The following is a 25,836-nucleotide window of genomic DNA, read 5'->3' as shown; positions in this document are numbered from 1 at the left end:
CCAGCTGAGGCACCTGAGCCTATTTTGGGCAGATATTTCAAGTGTCTGATTTAAATAAGGCAATTAACATCATAATATGTAAAAAGGACTTACTGGAAGAACAGTTTACTATGAGACAAAAAAAAAAGCCCTGTCAACCTCCAGAACTGTCTGGATACTGGTGGGAATAGGCAAGGAAGGATGTGCCCTGTAGCTTCCTTGCCCCAGTGATTGTCTGTGCTGGAGGGGTGAACTGGAAGGAGAATGGACCACGGAAAGCAGTGGTTATTGTATTCCAGCCTAAAGAGTATTTATCTCTGCTTTCAAAGGCAGAATGCAGGTGCTTTTGGGATCCCTTAGGACATGGCATAAGTTTGGGAGTCATCATTTTGTCTTGTAGTAGCAAAGACAAGTGATTTAAGGCTGTGTCTATCACAAAAGGTACACCAGCTTGAAGCGATGAAGCACTGGGAAGAAAAATGTGGTGAGAATTAATTTTAAAGGTTTAGATGCACTTGCCTGATTTCTTTATGAAGTAAACTGACCCTTAGTTACAGGAACTGCTTCTACTCAGTGTGTGCTCTTCTTTGCTACCCAGCAGTTTTGCTGCCTTTTTACCCAGAGAAGGTTGGAATCTCAGGGAATCGGAGGCAATTTCCTAGCAAGGTAGTAGATGGCTTGTAATAGCTTCCTTACAAAATTCTCAACACACATTGTTCTCTTAATTCTCTCTCATGCTGTTGTATTGAGAGTTTGCAGGTGTGTTATATCTACTTACAGGTATGTGAAATAAAAGGAAATTGGGAAATCTTCCCTTTGTCATGCAGAAATCTCTGCTCTGTGTAAACCCTTGCTGAGTGTGATGCTTGTAGACTCTTCCTGTCACTTTAAATACTCTTACATCCAGCGACTACCTATAGTGAATTAGTTTTCTTTCTTATTTTTTTCTTTCAAGAGATGAAATCCTTTTGTCTTGCTCTTCCTCAGAGCTGAATTGTTTAACCTCACCTATTTACGTGCTTCAACTTACACTGCTTAACTTCTTAGAGTATTTCCTTCTAGTTAAGATCTTGGAAGTAGAGCACATAACATGTGAAATCAACTCTATCAGCATTAATATACATTTCTTCTGGTTTATGAAGCAAAGTAAAGTTGCATTAGAGTTGAAGCTGATGATTGGTGGAATCTCCAAACTGTTTATAAAACAAATTGTAGCAAACCAGATCAAAGAGCAGAAGTTATGCTTTACAGTCCTGTCAATTCTGCAAAGCAAAAGAAGGTCTAAGGATGGTGGGTGTTCAAGCAGGAAGGAGATTCCACCAGGTTTTCTTCAGTTTTGTGGCCTTCTTCACTTCCCTCTGCAGTTTTTGGGTTAAGAACTTGTGGTAAGGAGCTTTGTTTTCAAGTTTCTTCATGGTCAGTTAGCTGGAAAAGTGGAATGGATGACCATGAATCTGCTTCTTAGTAGAGATGGCTTTGATGTAATGTCATCTCTGACCTTCCAGTGAGGCCGGAGCTGGTTTTGAACCTGCCCTTAACTCAGAGGTAGCAGCAGATCCTGCTGCAGAACACACAAAACATGATGAACTCTGTAACTTGTCACAAGTAATGTTCTAAGTTGGACTCCATTGCTTTTTCTACAGTTTGCACCAGGCTTTCAGAGCAGCTTATTTCATGTCAGCTTGGTTTGACTGGATACTTCAGTGTTTTTGCAGGAGGAATCTCTGGGCCGTTTCCTGATTTTTGTTCTGTATCTGTTCTTTGGGGCACATCCTCTATCATAGGCAGTATCTTGTTTGCAATGGTTGCTTACTCTTCTTCTCTTCCATACCCTGAGTTCTCCTTGGTGCTCCTACATCTCTGGCTGTACAGTGCCTTTTTCCCTAGAAATTATCTGTTTGTTTACAGTTTAGGCAAATGTCTGCATTTCTTTGCTCCTAATTTCTTACGGTGAGCCCACCCTTTCGAGCCTGAGCTCGGAGCACCCTCCTGACACAGAGTCTGAGCAGACTGTTCTTCGTGCCAAGGTTGTAAGTGTTAATCTTGCTGCAGACTGGGGTGATAATTCATTGCTGTCACAGCAACACATGCTGAAAGTTGCTTCTTGCCAGATTTGTTGGCTATATGCTACACTAGAGAAAATTATTTCAAGAGTCTTATTGCATAGCCAGATGCTGTAGAACTCGTGCAATCAACCTCCCCTCCCCCTTTTTTATGGCTGTTCTGACTTCAGGGAGGAGAAAACTATTATACAGTGAAACACATTCCTGTGTAACACTAGTAAAGATGTGGGTGAACTTCTGATTGTGGCTAATTTTTCTGGTTTTTCTTGTAGGTGAGTTCTGTTTTGTGTTCAGGATAAAAAGGAAGGAAGGCTTTTAAGGTAGGGTGAGGGGAATTAAACAGTGTCTCTGCTGTTTCAGTTCTGTTCTCTGCTATAGTTGGGAGCTGTGGAAGTTTTGTTTTCTTTAAGAGCATGAGTGACTAGGTTGGCTTGATTCTGAAGAACTGTAGCTTCTGCCATCTGTGTCCTTAGGATCTTCCAAAAGCAGGAGAAACTTTGTGAACTCTGGATATCAGTGTATTGAGGCACTGCCATAAAGATGCTGTTTGGTTTAGTTACAACTACTTGAGCTGGGTTAGGTGCTTAGAATTTATCTCACTTGGAATTTTAATTTTATACTTAATACCCCAGGATGCACATCCTGTGCCTGGAGTTTATGGCTGTATCTTACAAACTCCTTGTTATTTGGGCTCACTGGAAGATGATTCTGTAAGCCACATCACAGGGCACAGGTCACCACTGTTACATGGTCACATCTGTCCCTTGTGAGGCTTCCACAAGCCCTTTACATCAGTAGCTGTTTTGTCTCTGAGATGTTGTGGAGCCCTGAAGAAAATAGGTGGCTTTTTGGTACAGGATCTGAGTTCCCCAGCACAACTTAACATTTGCCCTCTTATATGTGCTGTGGAAAATTGTAAGATTTTTTTCACAAGGTGTCCATTACATTTTATGTGCATGCTGGTGTCTGATTTCCAGAGAAGTGAGATTTACTGATTGTGTAGTCAGACATAAACTTGCTAATACACTTTTCCCAGCGTATTTCCAGCATAAATCTCATGAAGTCCAGTGGCTGGGCATTGTGTCACCAATAACTTTAATCCTCGCTTGTATTTTAAGAGAAGTTCCCACAGAATTACATTATTGTGAATGTGTTCCCATAGGTCAAAATTCAGGCAAAAATGGGGTGTTGGAGGGTTTGCTCTAATATCACCCAAACCTCGTGTGTCACACAGCCCTTCCCTGCTTTTCATTCTTTTTACCTTAATTCTTTGCAGTATTGGATTATAGGAAACGCTGCCTTGAAAATCAGGAGGAGGAAGGGCTTCTTTTAGACTTGAGCAAACCACCTCTTTGCTTGGCAGGGAGAGCTTTTCAGCACTTTCAGGTGCTCTCAAGAAGGCCTGAGGCAGTGCTCTCAAATGCTTTTTAATCCTGCTGTTAAAGCTTAAAGACCGTGTGTTTGTCCCCCAAACACTGCCCGTGTTTATAACCATAGAGACAAAGCAAGAGATCAGGACTAGAAATCTGTGTTGGATCTCGTGGAATATTTTTGCTTTACTCTGTGAGATTACTGGTGATTTGCAATTGTAATACTTTCCTCCAGAATCCCCTGGTTTTGCTTTGAGCTCTTAACTGGTTTTTCAAGTGCAGTACGCCAAGGCAGTTCTGGTTTTTGCTCAGATAAAAGACTTAATAATTCACTTTATTCCTCACTTCCATGTTTTCCCTTGTTCCTCCCAACCCAACGCTGTGGTTTGTATTACCAGCCTTACATTTTTCCGTGTACAGGGGCTTTAAGAGCCCAAATAATTTTGTCCTGCTGAAGGGGGAGCCTGCACAGCTCTTGGGAGCTGAGCAGAGAAAGGTTGGAATTCTGGGGTGTTTCTGGCCTCCACTGCCACATCTGAATGGTCTGAGGCTCAATCTCTATGTTACAGATGTTGAATTTATTCCTGGTACCATTTCTGTGAGTGCAGGAGCAGGGATTTGTTTAGAACAAATTGCCAGATGAGTTCTCTGTTCTTACCAACACTCAGATTGTGCTGTGGTTATTTTTAATAGCAAATACAATGTCTTTTTTGTGATGCCAAGCATGCACAAATGTCTGCTGTTATTTAACTTTGGTGAGGGATCTGGAGCTTTAATGTGCTGCTCTAAATAATGTTTTCCCTAACTTAAGTAAGTCTATCTTAGTTTTGGAAACTGGGATGAATCAGATCAATGGAAGAGCATGCAAAACACTATGTCTCATCTGCCAGAGAAGATTCGTTAGTATGTTGGGAGCAATAAATAATTAAAAGTTTCTGAAAACTGTTAGTGTTTGTGTAGTATGGGGAAGAACAAGGAAAGACCTTACTTCTCTCTTTCCCAGTGAGATTGCAGTTTCAGATCTTCAAGTCTAGCTGTTCCCTCCTCTTAGATTCAGTTGTTCAGTTGGGAGACAAGAAGTGTTAAGCTCAGTCTATTTGCTTGAACTGATTGATTTCAGACCTCAGTCATTTAAAGAGTTGGGGCAGAGCTTGTGGAGTCCTACCTTTTGATGATGTTTCCCTGGTGGAATGTGATGTGGTAACTTGTGAGGTTGCATCTGGAGAGAGAACTGAAATTCAGAAGGGAAGGCAGGACCCACAGATCCCCTGTTGCCGTGTGTGCCTTGGTTTGTTCAAACTTCTCCATAGTTCAGTTATCTGCTTGGTATAAATTCTAGCACAACAACAGAACTTTGCAGTTTCTGTGTGGAAAGTAAGTGAACTGAAAATAATGACATGGAAAGAAGCTTGTACAATATCTACTACAAAGTGAGGGAACGTAGAAGAGTTGGAGGCAAAGCCTCTGTTTTGGGTGGGGAGATGGTGAGGGAAGAGGATTTTTAATCTGCTGGTGGTTCAGGACCCCCCTGGTATAAGCAGTGAGGATATAGCAGAGAATTAACTTGTTACAGGCTACTCAAGCAGCATAGAATAAGCCAGAGTGCTGTTCAGGTGTAAATATCCCTCTGAACCTCAAATGAAATGGGATTTCAGGTTGATTCTGTCAGGGTGGTGTTTGGTGGTACAGCTGATTCTGCCACTGCAGCAGTGTGTTCTCCTGTACACCACTGTTAACATGAGGCCTTGGCACAGACACTGTTGACCAGGTTTGATTTCCCTGAAGGATGTTGTAAAGTCAGCAGAAATTACTGTGTAGACTCAGCTCCCCACGAACACAGTTTTTTTTCCTATGGATGGACCTTCTTGCCTTTTTGTCTTTCTTTTTTTGTTTGTTTTTGGTGTTGAAATTCGAATTTAAAACCACTTAACAAGGGAAACTTTTTCTGTCAGTCTGAAAATCAAAATCCTTTCACTTTGGAGCTGTAGCAACATGTAAGATTTCTTGGCTGTACCAATGCTCCTTAATCTTGGAGAGAGCCTTGAAGTAGTATTATGGTGGCTGATGGGAAGCCAGTTGCAAAGGAGAACTTTTTTCTTCAATGGAGTATATCCTTAAGTCCCTCAAAAGCACTGCTCATGGTATCTAATGTCTGTTAATCATTTCTTAGGAGAAATTATGGAAATGCTACTCAATACTCTAATTTTCTACAGCTTTTCTAATTACTCCGTTGGTTTTTTTGAAGCGTAGATTTGTGTCAAGAAACAATGGGGCATATTTGAATAAAATACAGAGCAATAAAACTGTAATTGGAATTCGTGTATGATCAACAAACAAAGCATTAATTTTATTAGTTTTGCCAGCAGTCTGTGTGTTTGAAGTGTGTGGTTGGTTCTCTCCTAAGGCTGTGCTTCATTAAACTTTTTACACTGTTGTGTCTCATCTATCAGGCGATGTCTCACGTTGATTTGGTGTTTTAGATGTAGATGTATGTGTAGGTAATGAATTAAAAACAGTCCAAAAATGTGTGTAAATGATGGTTTAGTAGTTGCTTGTGGTAAAGTTTTCCCCTTTTCCATGGTATTAATCCTAACCACAAAAGAAGAAAAATGTCCCTTAGGTTGTTCAGTCAGTCTGTGTTCAGTTACTGAGTTCTGGTCCACTGAACACTCACTGCTCTGTTGTATTAGGGTTAATCATACAGTGACTTCATCTATTGTTTTACTAAAAATGCAAATAATTATTGTAAATGGGTGTAAAATTTATTTCTTTCCGTCCCAGTGTCTCATGGAAGACTCCAATTGAAACTTCATTTCATATCATGAGAGACCAGAACTGTATGATGAGAAAATATGTCCTGGTATTTAGCAAGCCTGTGTGAACAGTTATTTATTTCTTTTTTGTGCAGTTGCTGTTGGGCAGAGCTCAGGGTTTGGGTTGGATTTTTTTTTTTTTGGTCCAATATAAACGTATTTCCAGATGTTAACTTTCGAAAGTCTCAGTTTGAATTTTGAGGTTTTATTACTTTGTTTCATTGCACAGAATATCCTTGTAGTGTATTTTTTTTTAACTTTATGGAGGGGTTTTTGTGTGCATATATGTTAAAAAAACATGCACATATAGTCATTGGTAATTTGCTTAACCTTAGGCAGGAAAAGTGGAGAATGGTAATATGAGATGCTTCAAGGTGTGTGGTATCCAGTGTAATACAGAATCTGTTCTTTCTCTGCCTTTTTAAGGCTCAGGTTCACTAATTTAATGATCAATTAAAGAGGCTTCAAGGTCTGCTGTGTTTTGTCAGAGCAGCACAACTAAACCACATGCAAGATTTTTTTTCCATTTATTCTTTTTGGTGTTTTTTTGGATATGTTTGGCTGTTGGTGTTCCCGACTTACTCTGATTAAAAGATGAATTTAGTTTGCAATAGGACTTAAAAAGCAATTTGTTCCACCAATGCATATTCCAATTTTCATTAGTATCTCTTTTCCAGTTGGGAGTCCTCAGATCTATGATTTTTGCTTTTCAAGCTGATGATTTAAATCACAAGAGTATTGTATTTATACAACTGCAGTTTTCTGTGTTCTGCTTTACAAAAAACGCGTGCGCTCTCACACCCTCTGATAAACTGTAAATTACATCTGAGTAATTCTCTTTCTGAAAGCTGTCTGCAGCTTTGCTGTACAGATGCCCTTTTGCTAAATGAAACACTACTTATCTTAATTATCAGTGTTAATGGACGTGCTGTGGGCCCAGTATTTGCTAATGTCAGGTAGAATCTAAATTATGCCTCTTTCTGCTTGACAAATGTGACAGAACTGTAGTTCTGACTGTCGTGTCTCCGTGAATCAGTGGCAGGTGCATGAGGAGTTGCTGGCAATCACCTGGAATGCATAAGCAGACTGGCTTCTTCTCTTCTTTCAAGCATCTTCTGCAGGCTCTGTTATTCCTAAAATGCCACGTGCCCCTAATTGGTCAGGTGCACGTGCTCCAGAACCGATGGATGCCTTGTGGTTTGTGTGTGCATTTATCTCTTCCTAAGGGTCTCTCTGCTCTTACAGATTCTGCTTCTGTCCAAGTGTGTGATGGGAACTACTGAATGTCTGTGTCATTAATATAAATAGACATAAATAGATTCAGGCCTCTAAAAAAAAAACCTGTGTATTTTCACATTATACAAACTATTCTTGTGTAAAGATATTATTTTCAATTGAAAACTTGCAGTGTCTTCCTGGTCCTTGGTGTGTGCTTAATGTCAAGAATATATAAATTATATTCTGAAACCATCTTTACAGGAAGTTGATTCAAATTCCCATTTCTTTCTTCTCAGTAGAATGGTTACACTTTTTAACACATATATATGTACGTAAGTTGTATTTTCATTTGAAAGGGAAGATTCATATACACAGGATAGTTCTTTTCAAAATGCAGAGTTTCATAAGTGAGTGAAAGAAAAGGGAGACTCAAATGCAGTGGGCTTGAAACAGTTTTGATCTAAGAAGTTGTCACATTCACTGGGGTTCTGTTTTCCCTCTTTCTTCGTGTCATTCCTGACCCATCCTTTCTGTGCCTTTTTTCTCGTGTCACTTTTTAGTGTCCTCACTGGACTTATCTCTAACGAAAGTGCAGTGATGGATTTGCTGTATGAAAACACTTGTCTAAAGGGGTCACGTGGAGTATGAATAGATTTGATAAATCTTTTGTTTGTGAGTTTTACCTGGGAATGGTGAACGGGGAAGTCCTAATGCAGATTTTGGGTTAAACACCGGTAGGTAGTAGCACTGTCCCCCTGTTTCCCTCATCAGTTACCATGACCATCACTTGCTTGTCAGGAAATCCTGCTTTGATTAAGTCTTTTGGCACGTTAATTTCAATTATTTCATTACTGAGAAAGAAGTGCCTGGGCACAGATTCACAGGACTGATGAAAACCACTTGAACTCGCCTGTAAAGTTCCTGAAAAATGTCCCCTCTCTTAGAGAATCTTTTCTCTGCGTTCTTAATTTCTGTGTGATTAATCAAAGAATAACTGGAGTAATTTATTAACTTTGACAGGCAAATTGTCTTCTATATCAAAGTACTGTTCTAGCTCTCTGTCAGTGGACAAAATTAAATCTTTAATAGAAATCTTAAAGTCTTCACAAAAAAAAAAAGAGGTGGAAAACGTTATGTATTATGTAGCATGTTACTTTTTCTTACTTACAGACGTAAGAGCTTGTAGAGCACCTGGCAGGTGAGAGACTTGTGTTTGAATACCTCTTCCATCTGACCCGTGTAAGGGCAGGAGTTAAACCTGAAGGTGAATCCATTTGTTTCTTCTTAAAATCGGGTCTTTGTCGCTAAGATTCATAAGCAGTTTTTAGGTTAGATTAAGTTTTAAGATGTTCTTCAACACCTTTAAACGTTTTCCTTTGCTTTCTTGTGACTTGACTTCTCATACTGTAGCTTAAAGAGCATTTTGTGAGAATGTGAGGCAACGTGCATATTAAGAGTTCTGAAGTACTGTCAGAAAGATGCAGCATGGATTGAAACAGTGGCATTGTGTCCAGAGTGTTCTGTCTTGACACAGAACTGAGTAGTTCCAAGAGCTCGAATAGTTTTAGGCTTTTTTTAAAGTCGTTAAGTTCAGCTTTTGAATTACTTAAGTAAAAGCTGTGCTCATTTCGAAAGGTCACTAACAATTGGTTGGAGGTGGCCACCAGAAATGGTTCTTGGAACTGTCCAATTACTTTGTAAGATAAGTCTTTTGTGGGGTAAAGTGTCGAGGAGTTGTTCTGAGTTTGGTTGGTTTGGGGGTTTTTTTGTACTTTTTCACACTCTCCTGAAGGTATTTACAAGGAGACTCAGGATTTGCTGTATTTGGTAGCGTGAAGGCAGGTGGGCATTTATCTCACCAGGACTGGGCAGCACTTCAGCTGAAATACTGTCTTCCCTTTCCATCTCTCATGTTTTAATAGAGACTTCAGAATTTTTATGAAACCTAATCAATTCAGAAAGAAACTGATGTTTACACAGATTGTATAATTCCTACATTATGCTTTCATGCTTTATATCAAGGAAGGGGAACTTGGTCTAGGTCCTGAAAATACTGATTTCTGAACTTAATTGTATTTTAACTCTTTCATCTGCAGCCCTCCCAACATCTTCCTTTGGAACATAGAGGGTAGGTGGGACAGGCTTCTCTTCAAAACATGGCAAAAATGGAAGTGCCTTGGGTTTGTTTTATTCCATCCTTTGAAGAGAAAGGAAAATAGGAAGAAAGATGTGTTGTTGATATTATGAAATAGACCTCCACCGTAATTAACAGCCTGGGAGTTCTTCTGCTTGCTTTTCTTATCCCTGTGTTTCGAAACCTTGCTCTCCTGCTGGGATTTCTTTTTGGAATGCAGAGGTGTGTTCTAGCTAAAAGCATGTGCTTTGCCTAATAAGCTTTCCTAGCCATTGAGCCCAGCTGGCTGCTGCAGTCTGCATTTGTTTGGTCGTAACTAATTTTTATAACCGTGCTTTAAATTAAACTAATGCTTTTTGCATTAAATGACAAACCCCGCACAATGTCCATAAATGAAACCGAACACTATAATCTACTAATTTTTGTTTGCAATGTGCAGCTTTGTATAATCAAGCAGCCTACTAAAAGGAATAATGCTGGTAGGATGTGAATGGTGCTAAACTAAAGGGATCAGCCTTTGTTGGAGAGAACATCTACGTTGAGTTAATGCTTTAGCACCTCCCCTCATGAATACAGGACAGGAATGAAGAGAGCAGGGTCTGGCTGGTCAGCACAAAATGTTCTTGTCAAATCTTGGTGTCTTTTGCTGTAGGTGGTGATGAATTTCATCAATGTGTAGCCCTTTGATGGAGTCTCCTGGTGGGTTAATTTTCAGGGTTGCTGCAGTCATGCAGCTACCTCTTGAAGTTGATAAAACTTCCAAGTACTCAAATTCTCTGAAATTCAGCCGTGTCTTTTCAGTTCGATCCAAATTGTGGATGAACAGAGTCAATGTTGGGGGTGAAACATGGAACAGAAATTTTGTTTCAAAATAGTCATGAATCACTGTGTGCAAGTCTACAACAGTGACTCTGGAATTGTTGTGCAAGTTTGTTCTTCGTGTATTTGTGGAAAGTAATGTTTTTCTTCTGACTTTATGCTGAATACGAACATTTCTCATATAACTAGTCAAATATACAAATTTCTGGTGACTTCTCTCTTTGTTCCAGCAGAGTTTTTTAATAAGATGCAGCAGCTGCTTGGACGTTAAATAAAAAAAAAAACACCCTAAACCCATAACAACAATAATAAAACCACCACCACCACCAAAATCTCTGTAACCCTGTTTTGATATTTCTTCTCACAGTACTTAGGGCAGTTTCTTTCTTCTCGTGAATTCACATAGTTCAAAGGTGCTCTGAGTAGAAACTTCTCCCTTTGCTCGGAGGGTGAGTCACATCTGACCTGCACATAAATGCTCTCCTGTTCTCCTCTTCATTGTAGGCAGCAGCCTGAGCTGGGTCAGGGGGAAGATTTGAATCTCTTTGCTGTTTCACCGTGTTCCTTTTCAAAGAAATTGCATTGCAGTGAGGCTCTAGAACTTTTTTTTTTTCTTTACACAAATGTCAGTGGACAGATTTAGGGCCTGAATGTCAACTCCATTCACTTATAGGTTTGCCTCATGTTTGTTAAACTGTGACTGTTCAGAATCACAGTAAATTTTTTGGAGTCAAAATTACTGATGATGACACCTCAAAAAGACACAGATAATTGCATTTGTAATTACACTATTAAAAAGGGGCAAACTCTTGCATGTGACCTAATAAAAAACCCAACAACAAACACAACTTCCCCTTCTAGCACTCCTTTAGCTAATATAATTCAGAAATCTGTCTGTTTAGGTCTTCTGAACTAGGCAATGACACTAATACATGAACTGTGATCTGTTAATGGCCTACAGGCAGCTGTGAGAAGGGAAAATATAGATTTTTACTTAACGCTCCTGATTAGTACATTAAAGAAAAAAACAAACCAATGAAGCTTTGTTGAGTGTTTGGATATTGCTGGGAATAAAACAGAGTCTGAGAAGATCTCCTCAGATGTAGTCAACAAACTGCAGTGAGGATAGAAACAAAAACTCCTGCAGGGTTGTCATCCTACACTTCTCTGGGAAAGGTTATAGCTGAAACTTTGTTAAATCAAGTAATAACCAAGTGGTGTGTTTAGCAGTCCTGACATTAGTGGGGCAGGTTGGTTCTATTTTGGTGATCCCAAATTTCTCGGAAAGCACCTGTTCCCCAAGGCCCGCTGAACAACAGGAGCTAGAATTTCCAGTGCCCTCATCTTGAGAGGCAATCACAGTTTACCAGAACCCCCAGTTCATTCCTCTGGGAGGGAGGGTAAAATGCACTCATTTTGCAGAACAAGTTAATGTTCTAAATACATCACGAAGTGTTAAAACATATTAGTTGGCTGTACATTCTGTGGATAAAGCCAGAAGCTCTTTGCTAAGAATCTATCGCCCACTTCCCTGCACACTTTGTGATTAATGATTATTCTGTGGGACTCCAGCAATTAGCAAACTCTAAATGGATAAAGGAGTAAATTTTTGGCATGAAAATGCTTATTTCCCAGTTGATTTTTTTTTCCTGATGATATTTTCATTCATCTTACCAATGTGAGAAATCTAGGCTCCTTTTCTCTTCCAGAACATATTTTATGTTCATATTGCTTTAATAATGTTTTTTCTATGCTGACCTGCCTGTCTTTAGAGTTTAGAATATCCATCTGTCTGACTCTTTTTTTCTAAAGGGTGAATTGCAGTCCTGACCACCTCTGTCTTATCTCCATAACTTTAGGCTTGCAAATGTGCACAAAAGTTGTCTAGTGAATGAAAGACGTTGTATTTAGCTGTAGTGACATGAATTATTAATTTGTTTTGTACTGAGGTATGAGGAAATACAAAGCTTCAGCTTAACTGGATATCAAAGCATATTCTGTGCAAGCACACTGAGAATTTGCTTTCAGTCTCTGGCAGTAACATACAGGTTGGCTTGGAGTATTCCTGGACATAAACATGCCCTCAGATGCTGATGTCTTAATGTCACAAGTGGAACTAGGCAAGCAACATTTCTAGTTTGTCCATTATAGTTTCATTTTCATTGAATAGAGAGAGTCACAGAATGGTTTGGGTTGGAAGAGAACTTAAAACTCATCTCGTTCCACCCCCCTACCATGGGCAGGGGCACCTCCCAGTATCCCAAATTGCTCCAAGCCCCATCCAACCTGGCCTTGGATACTTCCAGGGATGGGGCAACATTTTAGGCAATTTCATGCTTCCTCTGGTGATGGCACTGTTGTTTGAGGGTGCACTTGTTCCATGATGGAGACACGTTCCATGGTTTAGACTGAGGGGTTAATGGTCTTTTCTGTGTCACCACATTTTTATGGCCTATTTTTAAGAGGAAATATTCTGTTTTGTAATGGTTTTTTCTTGTAGACACTGTGAAAGGACTAGAACTTGTCTTCAGCTCCTGTTAGACAAAGAGGAACTTTTGTTCTTATGGCAAGAAGAGTTTGCCTTTTTTGTTCTGTTATCATCATTGAAACCCACAGTCGTCAGAGTTGTAAGCAGTGGGGTTTAATTTCTGTACTACACGTTGGCTTGTTTTGCTACAGTAAATATAAAAATGTCATGTATAAGAACTCAAATAAGTTTTGACAATATAGTGCATAACTCATTGGAAGCTTTTAAAAGCAGAAATGTTTTCAACCAGACCAGTGCTTTTTGGTTCTGTTCAACAATGGATCTGCCCTATTCAGTGTGGTATTGAGGTTTTTTACATCATAGATTGACTTGGGTTGGAAAGGGCCTTAGAGATCAAATAGTCACTAATAGATGTCCTCTGTCACTGTTACTGTTCATTTTCCACTAGTTGTCTTTTTTCCTGTGAGTTTTTGTCCCATAAATAAGTCACACCATGGAGAATCTGTGCTGTAGCATCATCCCATCCATCTTTCCTACTAGAGGAATTGCTCTGACTTTGATGGGGACTAATTAAATTCCCATATTTTTATGGACATCTCAGAGTAGTTAAAGAAAAGATAGCTGGATTATCTGTGCTTTTTGAAATGAGCCTGTAGGATTTGTTAGGACTTTGATCCTATGTGTATCCTGGAGTTTCTTTTTTCTTTTCTTTCTGTAAGGAAGCTGTCCAGAGTCTTTCCATCGAAGTCCTGTGGCAAACTTCCCAAGAACATACCTGGTTTCATATGAAGAATCCCATTTCTTAGTTTTATGCAGGGCAAAATGCAATCTCTGCAGCATGGGCCGGGTTTAATAAGACTCTCTTGCAGCTTCAGGCAGGTTTGGCTGTTCAGCTTATTCCTTGAATTGTTTCCCAAGTCGTGTGCTCACGGATGAGATCGATCCCTTACCTAATGGGACATTTAAAAACACTTCCACGCTTTGCTGAGGTGAAGGAATGGATTCTGTGCTAGATCTGAGCCCACACTGCTGCGGTCTTGGCAAGCCCCTTGCTCTCATGTGGAATTCGCTGCTGCAGTGGTGCATTGCAGGAAATAGATAAAAATCAGCACATACAAGGTATCAGTGCAATATATATATCCAGGGAAAGAGCCATGCATTTGAACCTTAAGCAGCTTATGTGTTTTCACAAGGCAAATAGCCTTCCCACTGTTAGAAGGATCTCACTATAGGACATGAGCTTTAGTTTGAATAAGATCCACTATTTAAATGGTTTAAAAACACAATAGGCCCTTAAATGCATCTTTTATAGAGTACTCGAGAAATCATTTAGGTTTGTAAATGCTGGTGGTGGGGATGAGCACCTACTAAAGGAGAAGCAAATAAGCACTCTCAGCATAGTCATTTGAATTCCAGAGAATTGCTTTGTTCTTGTTGAAATACAACTTTTTACTACTGTGGCTGTATATGGGAAAAGCAAAATTACATTTTTAGAGTATCCTCCTATTTTCTCGTAGCTCACGTTGTCTGTCTTTTAAATTGTGCAGCTCTTCCTCCCAAGTTTCATTTCAGCCTTGAACCTGTTGTAGAATTTCATGTAAAACAAAAATTGGAAAAAATTAAAAAAAAAAAAATTAATCTGATTTACTGTTCATCTCTTGACGTGACCCATCATCCACAGTAAGGAGAGCAGGGATGAAATCTGGAGAGAGAGTTGGAGTGATACCTACTCTGTATTTCTGTTTCACTACAAGATATAATTCTGTAGTTGTAGACTGACTTGCAGTGCTATCTTGAGAAGAGCTCTTGAACCAAAGTTATGTTTTCAGAGCTTGGATAGACTTTGGCTGCCACGTGATTCTCATTTAATAACATGTCTTCGTTTCAGAGCGAATGCAGGAAAATGTGCTCAAAATTGTACATACGTGCAATCCCTCTCTGAAAGGAGAAAGTTTCCTCGAGTTACTTTCTAGCATGTTCAGTTCCTCTTTCACAGTTTTTTCACTTACAGGCAGAAGTAGGGCTCACTGGAATCAGCAGCAAGCTGCTCACATGGTCATAATGGTATATTTTTATTTACTCCATTTGAGAACTGTGATGTTATTTAACAACTTGGGCTATTTCATCTTTAATTATAAATTGTGATATATGTCTCCAAACTTCAAACAGATGGTCAGAGCCAAGTGTCCTGTTCAGACTTGGAGAGCAGTGTAGACAGACATCTTCTCTCTGCCTTTTTTTTTTTGGGCTGCTGCTGTCTAAAGAAACATTTAGAATAACCCAGTTTAAGAAGTTACCTGCACTTGGCTTTAGGTTTGTTTTTTTTTTTTTTTTAAGGTGACTTTCTGAACACTTAATTCTGTACCTAATGCACAGTTTTGCTTGTGCTAATAAAAACTTTACTAATACTCCTTAGTGGGTCTGAAAATAAAATTGACAATATCGAGGGCATGTTCTTTTAAAAACATAATTGACATTTCTAATCGGACAGTATCATAATTAAGACTCGGTTGCAGGAAGTGAGTGAACAATACCTAAGTTGATTTTTTTAATTATTTAAAGCTGATGTGTCAGAGCAGTGCACTGACTCAGAGTCACTCTGAATCATCCTATCAGCCTGTGGAGGAGTGATTTATACACCATACCATGGAGAACTGGAGAATCAATTACCTCTTTTTGTTTCTTCAAACCTGAAAGCATGGCTTTGAAGTTTTAATTATTTCAGTTTCTGGAATATCCCCTCCCCTGTGCTGATGGCTGATGGATTTGTGGCAGACCAGCCTCAGGAAGTAAATGTAGAATAACGAGTGATAGAAGTGTTGTGAGACAGATTTGACCTAAATTTGTTACTCTTGAGGTACAAAGTACTCGAGAGTAATAGATCCTGTCAGCTGTGCTTTAATACTGACTTTCTCCTCCCACAAGGCAGAAGAAACTCCACTGTTGAAGTAGCCATGGGGTCTCCACCTTGAGCAGGGAAAGAAGCAGTGGTGGGTTATGTGACCTTTTGTGATTCTGTCCTTTCTTCTTCTGAAAAATGGGCTAAGGGAAGCACACTGTTCATCACTCAACGTGAGCTGCTGTGGCTGCTTTACATCTGGACAAGAATTGGTTGCAACAGGAATGGATAAGAATTAAAATAAAACTCTGTGCCCAGGCTGTGATCTAAACACAGCAAGGGGAATGGAAGAGGCAAAACAAACAGAGGGGATTGACTGTACCTGAAATGTGAATATTAAGGCCTGGAACTCTGAATGTGTGAGGGAATGGTTAAGTTTTCCTTCAATGTCTTGATCTTGGCCCAGTGAGGGAATTTGCACTTCATATCTGAAAAGTTTCAGTCTTGGACTCTTCTGGTTTAGGTACAGACATGCAGGCAGAATTCCCCACATGCAGCTGTATGCTCTGGGTAGGCATATTTAGAGCTGCCCATTGAACACCTTCTTCTGTGTAGACTGAGATTAAAGTTCTTTCTGAAGAGTTAGGCGTGGTTTAGAGCTGAAAAATTAAATGTACTTTAAGTAATGATTATACCATATTAAAAAAAAAAACCAAAACAAAACCAACTTTCTCTTCTTGTTTCTGTTGTGTCTAAACTTCCTTTTACACAAAAGCTTGCTTTAAAAAGTGAGGAAATAGAATCAGATTTGTATTGGGAAGCTTTTTCTTTTTAATATTGTGAATTTGTACCTGATCAGACACTTGCAGGGATCCATAACTAGTGTGTTTGTTTTAAGTCTGCCTCAAGAATCTGCTTCTTTTGATTACTTGTGAACTTGTACAGTGTGGCAACACCTTCCTTATGGTCTTTTAACCTCCCAAGCCTCCCACTGTCTTGTTAGTGTTACCTAGATCATCTTTTCCCCTGAACCTTTGTGGTGAATGTGGTTTGCAGACTGAAAGGTAGGAGGTCTCCGGCTTATGAGCTTGTAGCTAAAAACTGCTCTGTTCTGGAAGTGCTTTGATATATTTAGTGTGAACATAAGAGGCAGGACTCCAAAGTACCACAGTGGAAAACTTGTAAAAAGTTTTTTTTCTTCTCATGTACAATTAAATAAAAGTTGAGCTTCTAAAGCTACTCCTAAAATAGCTGGAAATATGGGGGGATAGTTTGCAATAGCTCAGGTCACTGGAATTCCTCTTACTTTCTCTGCACTGTTTGCTTTGTAGGGATAGTTTATTTCCATTGCCTTTCGTTGGTTGGAGGAGCCAGAGGTTGAAACAGGTTTGTGGGGTTTTGGAGCAACTGATGCTCCTGCCCAGTGTGACCTCCTTGCTTTAGGTGGAGCCTGAGCTGGCCCAGGGCAGGAGGGCAGGAGCTGTTGGACAGGGAAGTGCGAGGCTGAAACACCAACGGGATGTGTTCATTTTCCCCACTGCTGTTTTGATGGAAGGATGGTAAAATAGTAATAAGCTGTTCTGACAATTTGGGAAGACTTGGAGTGCCAGCAGTCTGGTTTTTGACCTACTGATGCCTGCTGCTTTGTTTTTTAGCTCATTTCATCATGGCTGTTAACAGCATGAAGAGCAGTGTTTTAGGGGTGGACTCCTGACTTGTCTTACAGGCGATGACAACTAATTCCCTCCTGTGTGTTGTGCACTAGTGTTTACACCCTCATTTGCTGGGCTGTGTAAACCTTCTTTATAGAGGGTACAGAACTACTGCTGAGGGTCTGGGCCTGTGAGTTACCCCTGGTAGCAATAAAGGAGGTCAGTAGAGGGAATTGGGATATCTAACAGTTAGACTTGATGAGCCTTGTGGGTCCCTTCCAACTCAGCAGATTCTGTGATGTTGTTCATTCTCTCAGAACTATCAGAAGTGCCATTCTTTCCATTTTTCTATCATTTAAAAAGCTGATTTTCATCTTCCAGAAGGGAAATGCTCAGGGCCTCTTCTGGTTTCTGTGTGTGGTTTGTTGGAATATCAGAGCAAAATTAAAGGTGTAGGTTCAGTATGGACTGAAGGAAGGCTGGCTGGGGACATAAAGTGAGGGATTGAGTGTTGGGAGAGAGAGAATAGGGTGAAAGATGGAGAGTGGGGTACTTGAGGGTGAGAAGAAGACCAGGAGAGAAGGGAGTAGAGAGCAGAATAATAATGGAAGAGGGTGTGGAGGAAGAGAGAGACTACATTTATGACTTAGGATAAGGAAAGGATGTTCTTGCATCTTCGAGGACATACCACAGAGAAGGAATGACTGAGAAGGTTGATTCTGCAGCTGAGATGCTGCCTGACTTCCCTAAAGCATCCAGACCCGTAAGAAAGACCCAACTTGCATTTAAAAAAGTTATCTTGTGTCAAAGCAAGCTTGTGACTTTGTGGATCCAAGTAATTCCGATTACTCATTTGCAGTATTCTGTTTCATCTTAGATTGTAGCCTCAAGAGATGTGAGCAGGGGTGGGAGTATTATGAAACAAAGTAATTTGATTATTTGGGGTGGGGTGGGAGGGTGGCAGCTTTGTTTTAACTTAGCAAATTGTTTAAAAGCAGGGACAGATGAAAAGGAGACAGCTAATCTGGTTTAGAATAGCCACGATGCCTTTTGATATTGATTTCTTTCCTCACTCTGTCGTCTTTTAACCTCATTTTCTTACAATTTTAGAAAAACCATCTTGAGCCATACTGAACAAATAGAGGATATGGATAAAATAGCTTCCTTTAAAGAAGTGATTGAACTTCTTTTTAACTTACCACTAGATTTCTTTTTTTTTTATGTTCTTCAGTTTATCTTAATTTTCCCTTGCAATAAAAACTCTTAAGATATGAATTTTCTGCCTTTCAGCCTAAAATGATCAGCTTTTACATGCTTGTTATGTCATCTGTTTACAATACATTTAATGCTAAAAGATTTATTTTTAGCTGGCTCAGTAAAATAGCTGGTTGCAGGAGTTGTTGTTGTCATAGCAGCAATCTTAACAGATAGGCTGAGCCTATTTAGCTTTTGCAGCCAAAGAGCGGCCGTTAGGCAACAGTTTGACAGTTCTGCAGCATTTTTCTAAAGATGGAAATTGTGGTGGTGGTGAATTTTTTTTGGCCCTACTTTAAAATATTTCTTTCTGTAGGTGTGTGGAGTTCGATTCAACATTTTCCCCTGACAACTTAGGAGAACTTTGAATACACAACATGTGAGATTTCAGGATTTAAGTCTTAATTTGTAGAAGCTTTAAAATAATTTACATGGTGCAACATATTGCAAGCTGCTTTGATGATTTTTTTTTTTTTTTTTTTTTTAAAGCCAGAAGTATTCTGAGAGAAAAATGCCAGACTAGAGAACAGGATTGTGCATCATTTATTCTGCACTAATTTTAAGTCGTGGCAGACTGGGCAAATATTACTGAAGAAGTTTGTGGGCTGTTTTTGATGAAATGCACTGCCTGGGTTAGATGATAGCTTAGGATTTTAGTGATTTAATTCTTATTTTTAATATGAAGAGAAAAGGGTTACTTCTGTATTGACAAGCAAAGAAATAGTAATTTCAGATTAGTCTGTAAAATGAGGTGTATCTCTATATGTTCTCTGTAGCTCTGAGCTGTTACAGAAGTTCAGTTACTCTTAAACATATGTCTGAATGCAACTAATTTTGTCTGAGATGAAAAATGAATTTACTGTGAATGAATTTCTCCTGTCTGTATCTTCCAGTCAGATGGTATTGGACCTGAATTATTGTTATTGGTGTGGTTGAGCAAAAGACTTATCCTCAAACTCTCTCCAATCTTTTGCTAGACAGAGTACTTTTAAAAATAATTTGTTGAAGTACCTGAGTTTAATGCTGGGAGAAGGGTTTGGTGTTGTTGGCTTAGGGTGCTTCAAATACGATTAAGAGTCAGAAAGTGTATTTAACCTTCTAATTACTTTTTTGTTCTTAAGGCCTACTTGTTAAAATGTATTGTTATCACAGACTGACAAGTCAGGCACATGTGCTTATAAATTTCCAGTGAATCACAGCAACTTTCATCACCCACCTCCCCAGTCTGGGTTGTTTTGGGGAATTGTCAGCACGTCGTGTTCCTCTCCTGGTTCAGTTTGAGAGTGGCAAAGGCGACTTCTGTAACTCTGACTGGTGTGGATTTGATGCTGTGCCGCTGTTTTGTGGACCAGTATGGAGTAACCTAATGGCTGGATCTGGCAGCATTTCCCAGCAGATAAATGGAATGTCATAAACCCACGTGCATTTTACTGTTCAAGTTGTGTCACAACTTTTGAGTGGATCGAGGAGGTCGGTGCTGTGAAAACAGTTCTTGCTGTGGTTCCACCACCCAAATTCCTGCCTCGTCACCCCTTTTCCCTCTCTACTGGGTGGCTTTCCCTGGGCTCTGGTGTTCATCTGAATCTTCTCCATCTCCCCAGTCCCCCTAAATTTGCTAACTTGACCAAAGCTTAGTGTGAGTTTCTTTACCTCCCAGGTTGGCAGCTGAACCAGCTCAGCCAAGGGACCCATTGCTGCAGGGTAGGGACTGTGAGTGGGGGACAGTTCCGAAGACCTGAGCAAGAGCAGGTGGATCCAGACCTCACTCCCCTGGTTATCAGCATCCTGGTGGGATTTTATCCCATGCTACACTAGCCATAGTGCCCAGAGGTTTTGTACCAGCAGGAATGCCTGTGGGGCACAGGATGAGCTTGGTGGAGGAACTGGAACAGTTCAATCACAGAGGAGCAGCAGGTTCATTTCACACACATCTTTCTCCTGGTTTGTACATGGCTTTGCAGGTCATTCTGCTGATACATGGTTGGTGTGGGAGCAGGAATGCCCATGTGGACACAGTAGAATTATTGGTGTATTTTAGCAGCAGTGTCTGCTAACCCTGCTTGAAGTGTTCATTAACTACGGGCTGAGAGCTGTGAGCGAGTTGACTGTCGTCTGCTCCTAACGAGTTCCCTATCAAGGTTTGGGAATGTTTTGGACAAAGGGAAGAGTTTTTTTTCTGTTGATATGTCCAATTGGTGGTTTTCTCATGTGGGGATAATAACTGTTTCCCTGCTGGTCTGCAGCGTTCCGAAGGCACCGAGTGAAAGGTGGCAGGGAGATCTGCGTCCAGAGAGCGCGACTGGGAAACGAGTTTCTGTCACTCACATTCTGTGTCTGTTTTGCCATTTCAGGCAAAGTCGTGCATTTGTCATATGTGTGGTGCCCACCTGAACAGACTCCACTCTTGCCTCTACTGTGTCTTCTTTGGCTGTTTTACAAAGAAACATATTCACGAGCACGCGAAGACAAAGCGACACAACTTAGGTAAGTTCTCACCCTGCTGAACCCGCTGGTGCTTTGTAAGTCCCTGTGTTATCCCTGCCAGTTCCAGGCCAATAAGGGGACATTTCCTTGTAGCTACCTTGTTAGGCAGGGAGATAATTTTATTGGTACTTTGGGCTAGTTTAGTGGCGTTATTTTAAACCTGGTGCATGAGCTTTTATTGCATCACTGTTAAGTTTTTGTTCACAGCTTAAAACCTGAGTTATTACTCTTTAGTACCTTTTATTTATGAATTAACATCATGTATAGGGAAAATTAGTAAAAATGTGAGGAGGCAGAGGGTTGGGTTTTTTTTTCTTTAAGTGTTAAAAATGGTGGGTTTAGTGCCTGGAACTAGAACATTTATTTCAGTAAACTTTATTTTCAGGAGGTCACGTTCACTTTTTTTCTTGCTGAGGAAAAAACAGTCATTCTGATCACAAAGAAGACTAATCAAATAGCAATCAGAATTATTTAAACTTTTGAAGTTTTGGAGTTTTGTTGAGGTTTTTTTTCTTCATTTTTCTGTGTTGTCTTTTTTCCAGTGGGGTCAATAACCTAAGTAATAAGAAAGCAGTTTAATTGATATGGAGTACCTTTCCCTCAACCATCTCAAACTTTGGTAAAATGCCAGCAAGTTCTTCTGTTCTGTCAGCTTTGGTGCTACGTAACATTCAAAACCAAAAGCATTCAGTTTTGTTTTAAATTACCTATTGTCTATAGTTTAGAACATTTTAGAGTTATAATGCAAAATCCGGATAATTTTATCTTAAAATTCCAGTTGCATCAATATGGATGTGCACGATTTTGCTTGGTGTGCAACTAAATTTTTCTTCAAATTAAAGTACATTATTGTTTGTAGTGATATAAGAAACAGGGGAGAAAAAAGGCATTACATCATGACATAAATTTTCTTTTGACCAGTGTGGCCACCATTCTTAATTTAAGTTATCCTAAGTGCTTATGGAACAAACTGCCTTTATTTTCCATGAAGACAGAGATGCTCCAGAAGGCCAACAGTGCTGTCTGTGTACTCTGTGCTTAAGAAACAGGCGTGTAAATTTACTATTTATGGAAAAGATGATTTAAATCAGCAGATCGTTATAGTTTCTTCCTCCATATGTGTCGAGAAAGGAAAAAAATTAGGCTCCATAGTGGTATAGTTTAAATTTGTGAATGTCTTGAAAAACAGAATACTGGCAAATAGTACTGAATGTCCATAATGGTGTGGCTGGGAGCACTGGGGCTGTTCAGCTCCCAGGAGAGATGGCTCAGGGAACCTCAGCAGTGGGGCAAATATCTGAAAGAGTGGTTAAAAAAGGTGGGATCGGGCTCTTTTTAGCCATGTCTGGTGATTGTACAAGAGGCAGTGAGGACAAAATAAAATACTGGAGGCTCTGTCTGATCATCCCACGACATGTTTTTACTGTGAGGGTGAGCAAGGGCTGGAGCAAGTTGCCCCGAGAGGTTGTGGAGTGCCGATCCTTGAATATTATTTGGAAGCTGGACGTGGGCCTGGGCAGCCTCTCTGGATGGCCCTGCTGGAGCAGGGGCTGGACAAGGTGACCTCAAAGGTCCCTGCCAACCTCAGCTGTTCTTTCAAAACTGAGAAAAACCAACCCAACCCTGTATGCCATCTTTTTACAGCTTTTCTGAGAGTTTAATTTCAAAGAGCTTTAAAAGTCAGTTCATTAGAGGAAATTATTTTGGAAGCTTTACCAACGCAGAAGTTCAAATTACTCGAGGTAAACTCGATGGATTTCTGGTAAAGGGCCATATATATATATATATATATATATATATACACATGTATATATAAAACAACCCTTTGTGCTAATGTAAGTTTATGGCCAGATTTAAGGTTTAAAAAAATACTGTGCTAAATTGAGACTGTTGACAGTATTTGCCTGTTTGTCTGTGGACACTTTGTAAACACTGTAATATTTTTACCACTAAACTTACCATATTTATGGAGAACCTTTTAAAAAAGCTTTATAGTTGCCCGTGTCGTCAGCTGCTGTTTATGTATTTGGGAAGCTTAAATTCAAGTTAATTTATGTGCAAGGTAGAATTTGCTGTTGTCTGCTGTAGTGAACTATCTTCTGTTTCTTTGAAGGAAACCAAAACTGGGCAGAGGAGGGAGGTTCTGTGAAGATGCTCTTGCTTCAGGATTGTTGTAGTTATTGTCATGGCACTAGACAATTAGGACTGTGTCAGTTAAGGTAGTTCCCAAAAGGAATAGTCTTTACGTAAAAAGGGCAAGAGTTAATTATACAAGCCAAAGTGTAGAATACAATACTGTGTTATCCTAGAAAGGATTCTTTTGCAGCTAAATATAACTTACTTGGTGCACAAATACACATGATGTGAAGGTTGTACACGTTGACTGATTTCTAGTTTTGGAGCTTCCTTTTTATCTTCTTTTTTTTTTTTTTAATATATGTTTTGGTGTTTAATTTCCAGCTGCATGTGAAATGAGCTGTAAAAATATTTCTGTCATTTTGCTAGTGCTTTTGGTTGCTTCTCCTGCAGCAATTTTAGTTGGGGAAATAACATCTGATGGGCAAAAACAAGTTAAGTGCTTTGAAATTTCAAAATGAACAGGAATTATTTTAAAGCACTTGGTGACTTTTTGCTGAGCCAACATCAGTCTCCATGGAGACAAGCAGGAGCTGCACACTTGATCACAGTTGTAAGAAATGCCAGAGATTTCAGCTGTAACAGCTGTCTGAGCATGGAAGTGGTGTGTTTGCAGCTCTCTGCTATATGTTCCAGGAGGCTTCAGCATCATATTCCAGACTGTTTTTAAAGTACATCCCTTGTTTTCTCTGCATCCCTGAACAATCTAAATTAGACACTCCCACTCTGACCTTACAGTGATACCTGTGCTCTGCCTCCCTGTTCAGTGTATATTAACCATATTGTGCTTAATGTATTCCTTGAGTTGTGGATGTGGGTGACAGGGAGGTGAAGTAAGATCCATCTACAGGAGCTGCTTTTTTTAAATCTCTGCATTGCACAGTCTCTGTTAGTCAATCACTGGGATAGGCTGATATTCCCACTGGGCTCTGTTTCTTTTGTGTGGAATTGTGAAACAGTGAGGAAAAAATCCTTATGGAGCTCTTCTGGGATTCCTGATCTTTTTGATGCTGTCAGATGTTTCCTTTTCCCCACGTGTAGGATCCTGAACTATTTTTAGCTTTTCTTATTGAAATCTTTTATGATTCTCAACATCCTCTTCATATTTTAGTTCTAATGTGTCCATCTGTGGTGACTACTCTGGATTTAGGCAGTTTGCTATACTAATGACTTGTATTCTTAGTTAATACTTCCATGACTTCTGTTTTGTGGTTCTTAATATGCTGTTCAACACTGAGCTGATGTTGTTACTTAGGAGTTAAACTCAGTGGCTCCAAAACTTCTTCTCCAAGTGGTAATTGCTGCTTGTCTCCTACCTAATTGACAGTGATTGGAGTTCCACTCTTGCTGGTGTTGCCTATTTGCTAAATAACTTGAAATCCTTCTGGAGGTTTTTTTTTTAATTACTCTAACTGAATGTGTGCCACCAGCATACTCTGTCATCTTCCTAGGTAATCCTTCCAAATCAGGTTCAGCATCTGGGGAATCTGCTGGTGGTTTCTGTCCTTGTAAAAATTGATGGTCTCTTCCTTCCTTATCTCTTCTACAGCTGCTCAATGAAGGAAAATACACAGTAACTTAGTCCCAGAGTAGCAGGAGCAGGAAGATGACTGTGAACAGTAGCTCTAAAAGAGAAGAGAGGTTGGTGCTATAAAGTTCATCTCAAAACCGTAGCAGTGATTATTTTATCAGTTTTCCTGGTTGGGACTATAAAATCCTGGGCAGGCACCAAATAATGTTTTAGTGTTCTCTCTGAGTGAATATTTTCTGTTACATAGTGATGAAAAATTTTTTTGGGGTGGGGGGAGAATATCACGTGAGAAAACAGAATTGATGATTTTAAGAGTGGATTATTTATGTACCTTTCTTGGGAGTTTTCCTCTACTTTATATATATATACACACACACACACTTAGCTGCAAGAAAAGTCACTGGTATAAGGTTTAGGAAAGTCTGTTTCAGATAACCATTCTGGGTTAGATTAGTTAATTATGATATCAAAGCTCTCTGTAGAGCTATTTAAACTCCTGGTGAGGAGGCAATTCATGCATGTCCATGCTGTGCTTCTCTTTGTTAGAGATGCACTTTTAACACGTGAATAATGTCTCTGAAACAGCACCTGATGCAGGTTTGGGTTGGATCTTGGTCTGCTCTGAGGCCTCGTTCTGGAGTTCAGGAGCAGAGGAAGGTGAACTAGCAGGGCTGAGGTTCAGTGGTTTAAAGACTAAACCAGAAATGGTTGGAAGACTGAAGTACCATTCCATTTTTAAGTTCACTTCAAAGTTCCTCCTGTTAGAGTACGTTCATTATTTATTAGATCACAAACTATTTGTTGAGGAACTGTTTTCTCTAAGTATATGCTCATGTGAGATTCAGTCCAATAAATACATTTGTGATAAGAGGAACTGGGTGGGTGGGCCTGACAATAATACTCACAGATTAGGTTGAGGATTTTTGGTACCATTTGAAAAGTTTCTACTTCCTCTAGAAAACAAATAACTAGTTTTTTTTCATCTGATTCAGAGGAAACATGACAGAAAAGCTGGTTTCTATACTTAAAGTTGGTCAAAGGAAAAAAATCTGGTTA

General features: G+C 39.7%; 1 protein-coding gene across 3 annotated transcripts in view; it reads left to right on the top strand.

Moving 5' to 3' along the window:
• Positions 1 to 25,836, top strand: part of USP22 (ubiquitin specific peptidase 22) — a 96,887-nt gene that overhangs the window by 12,650 nt on the left and 58,401 nt on the right. For 2 of the 3 annotated variants that reach the window (XM_051778265.1, XM_051778255.1), the window contains exon 2: positions 20,981 to 21,113. In XM_051778265.1, the coding sequence (XP_051634225.1) occupies positions 20,981 to 21,113 (133 nt within the window). Of the gene's footprint in view, positions 1 to 20,980; positions 21,114 to 24,798; positions 24,891 to 25,836 lie in introns of those variants that run through there. The other variant, XM_051778276.1, reaches the window with a different exon arrangement.

The sequence above is a fragment of the Manacus candei genome, unplaced genomic scaffold, assembly GCF_025592945.1.
Source record: "Manacus candei isolate 608988 ecotype Guabito, Panama unplaced genomic scaffold, ASM2559294v1 h1tg000002l, whole genome shotgun sequence".
In the NCBI taxonomy this organism is placed as follows: domain Eukaryota; kingdom Metazoa; phylum Chordata; class Aves; order Passeriformes; family Pipridae; genus Manacus; species Manacus candei.
The sequence above is the reverse complement of the archived record's forward strand: the minus strand, read 5'-3'. Positions and strand labels throughout refer to the sequence as shown.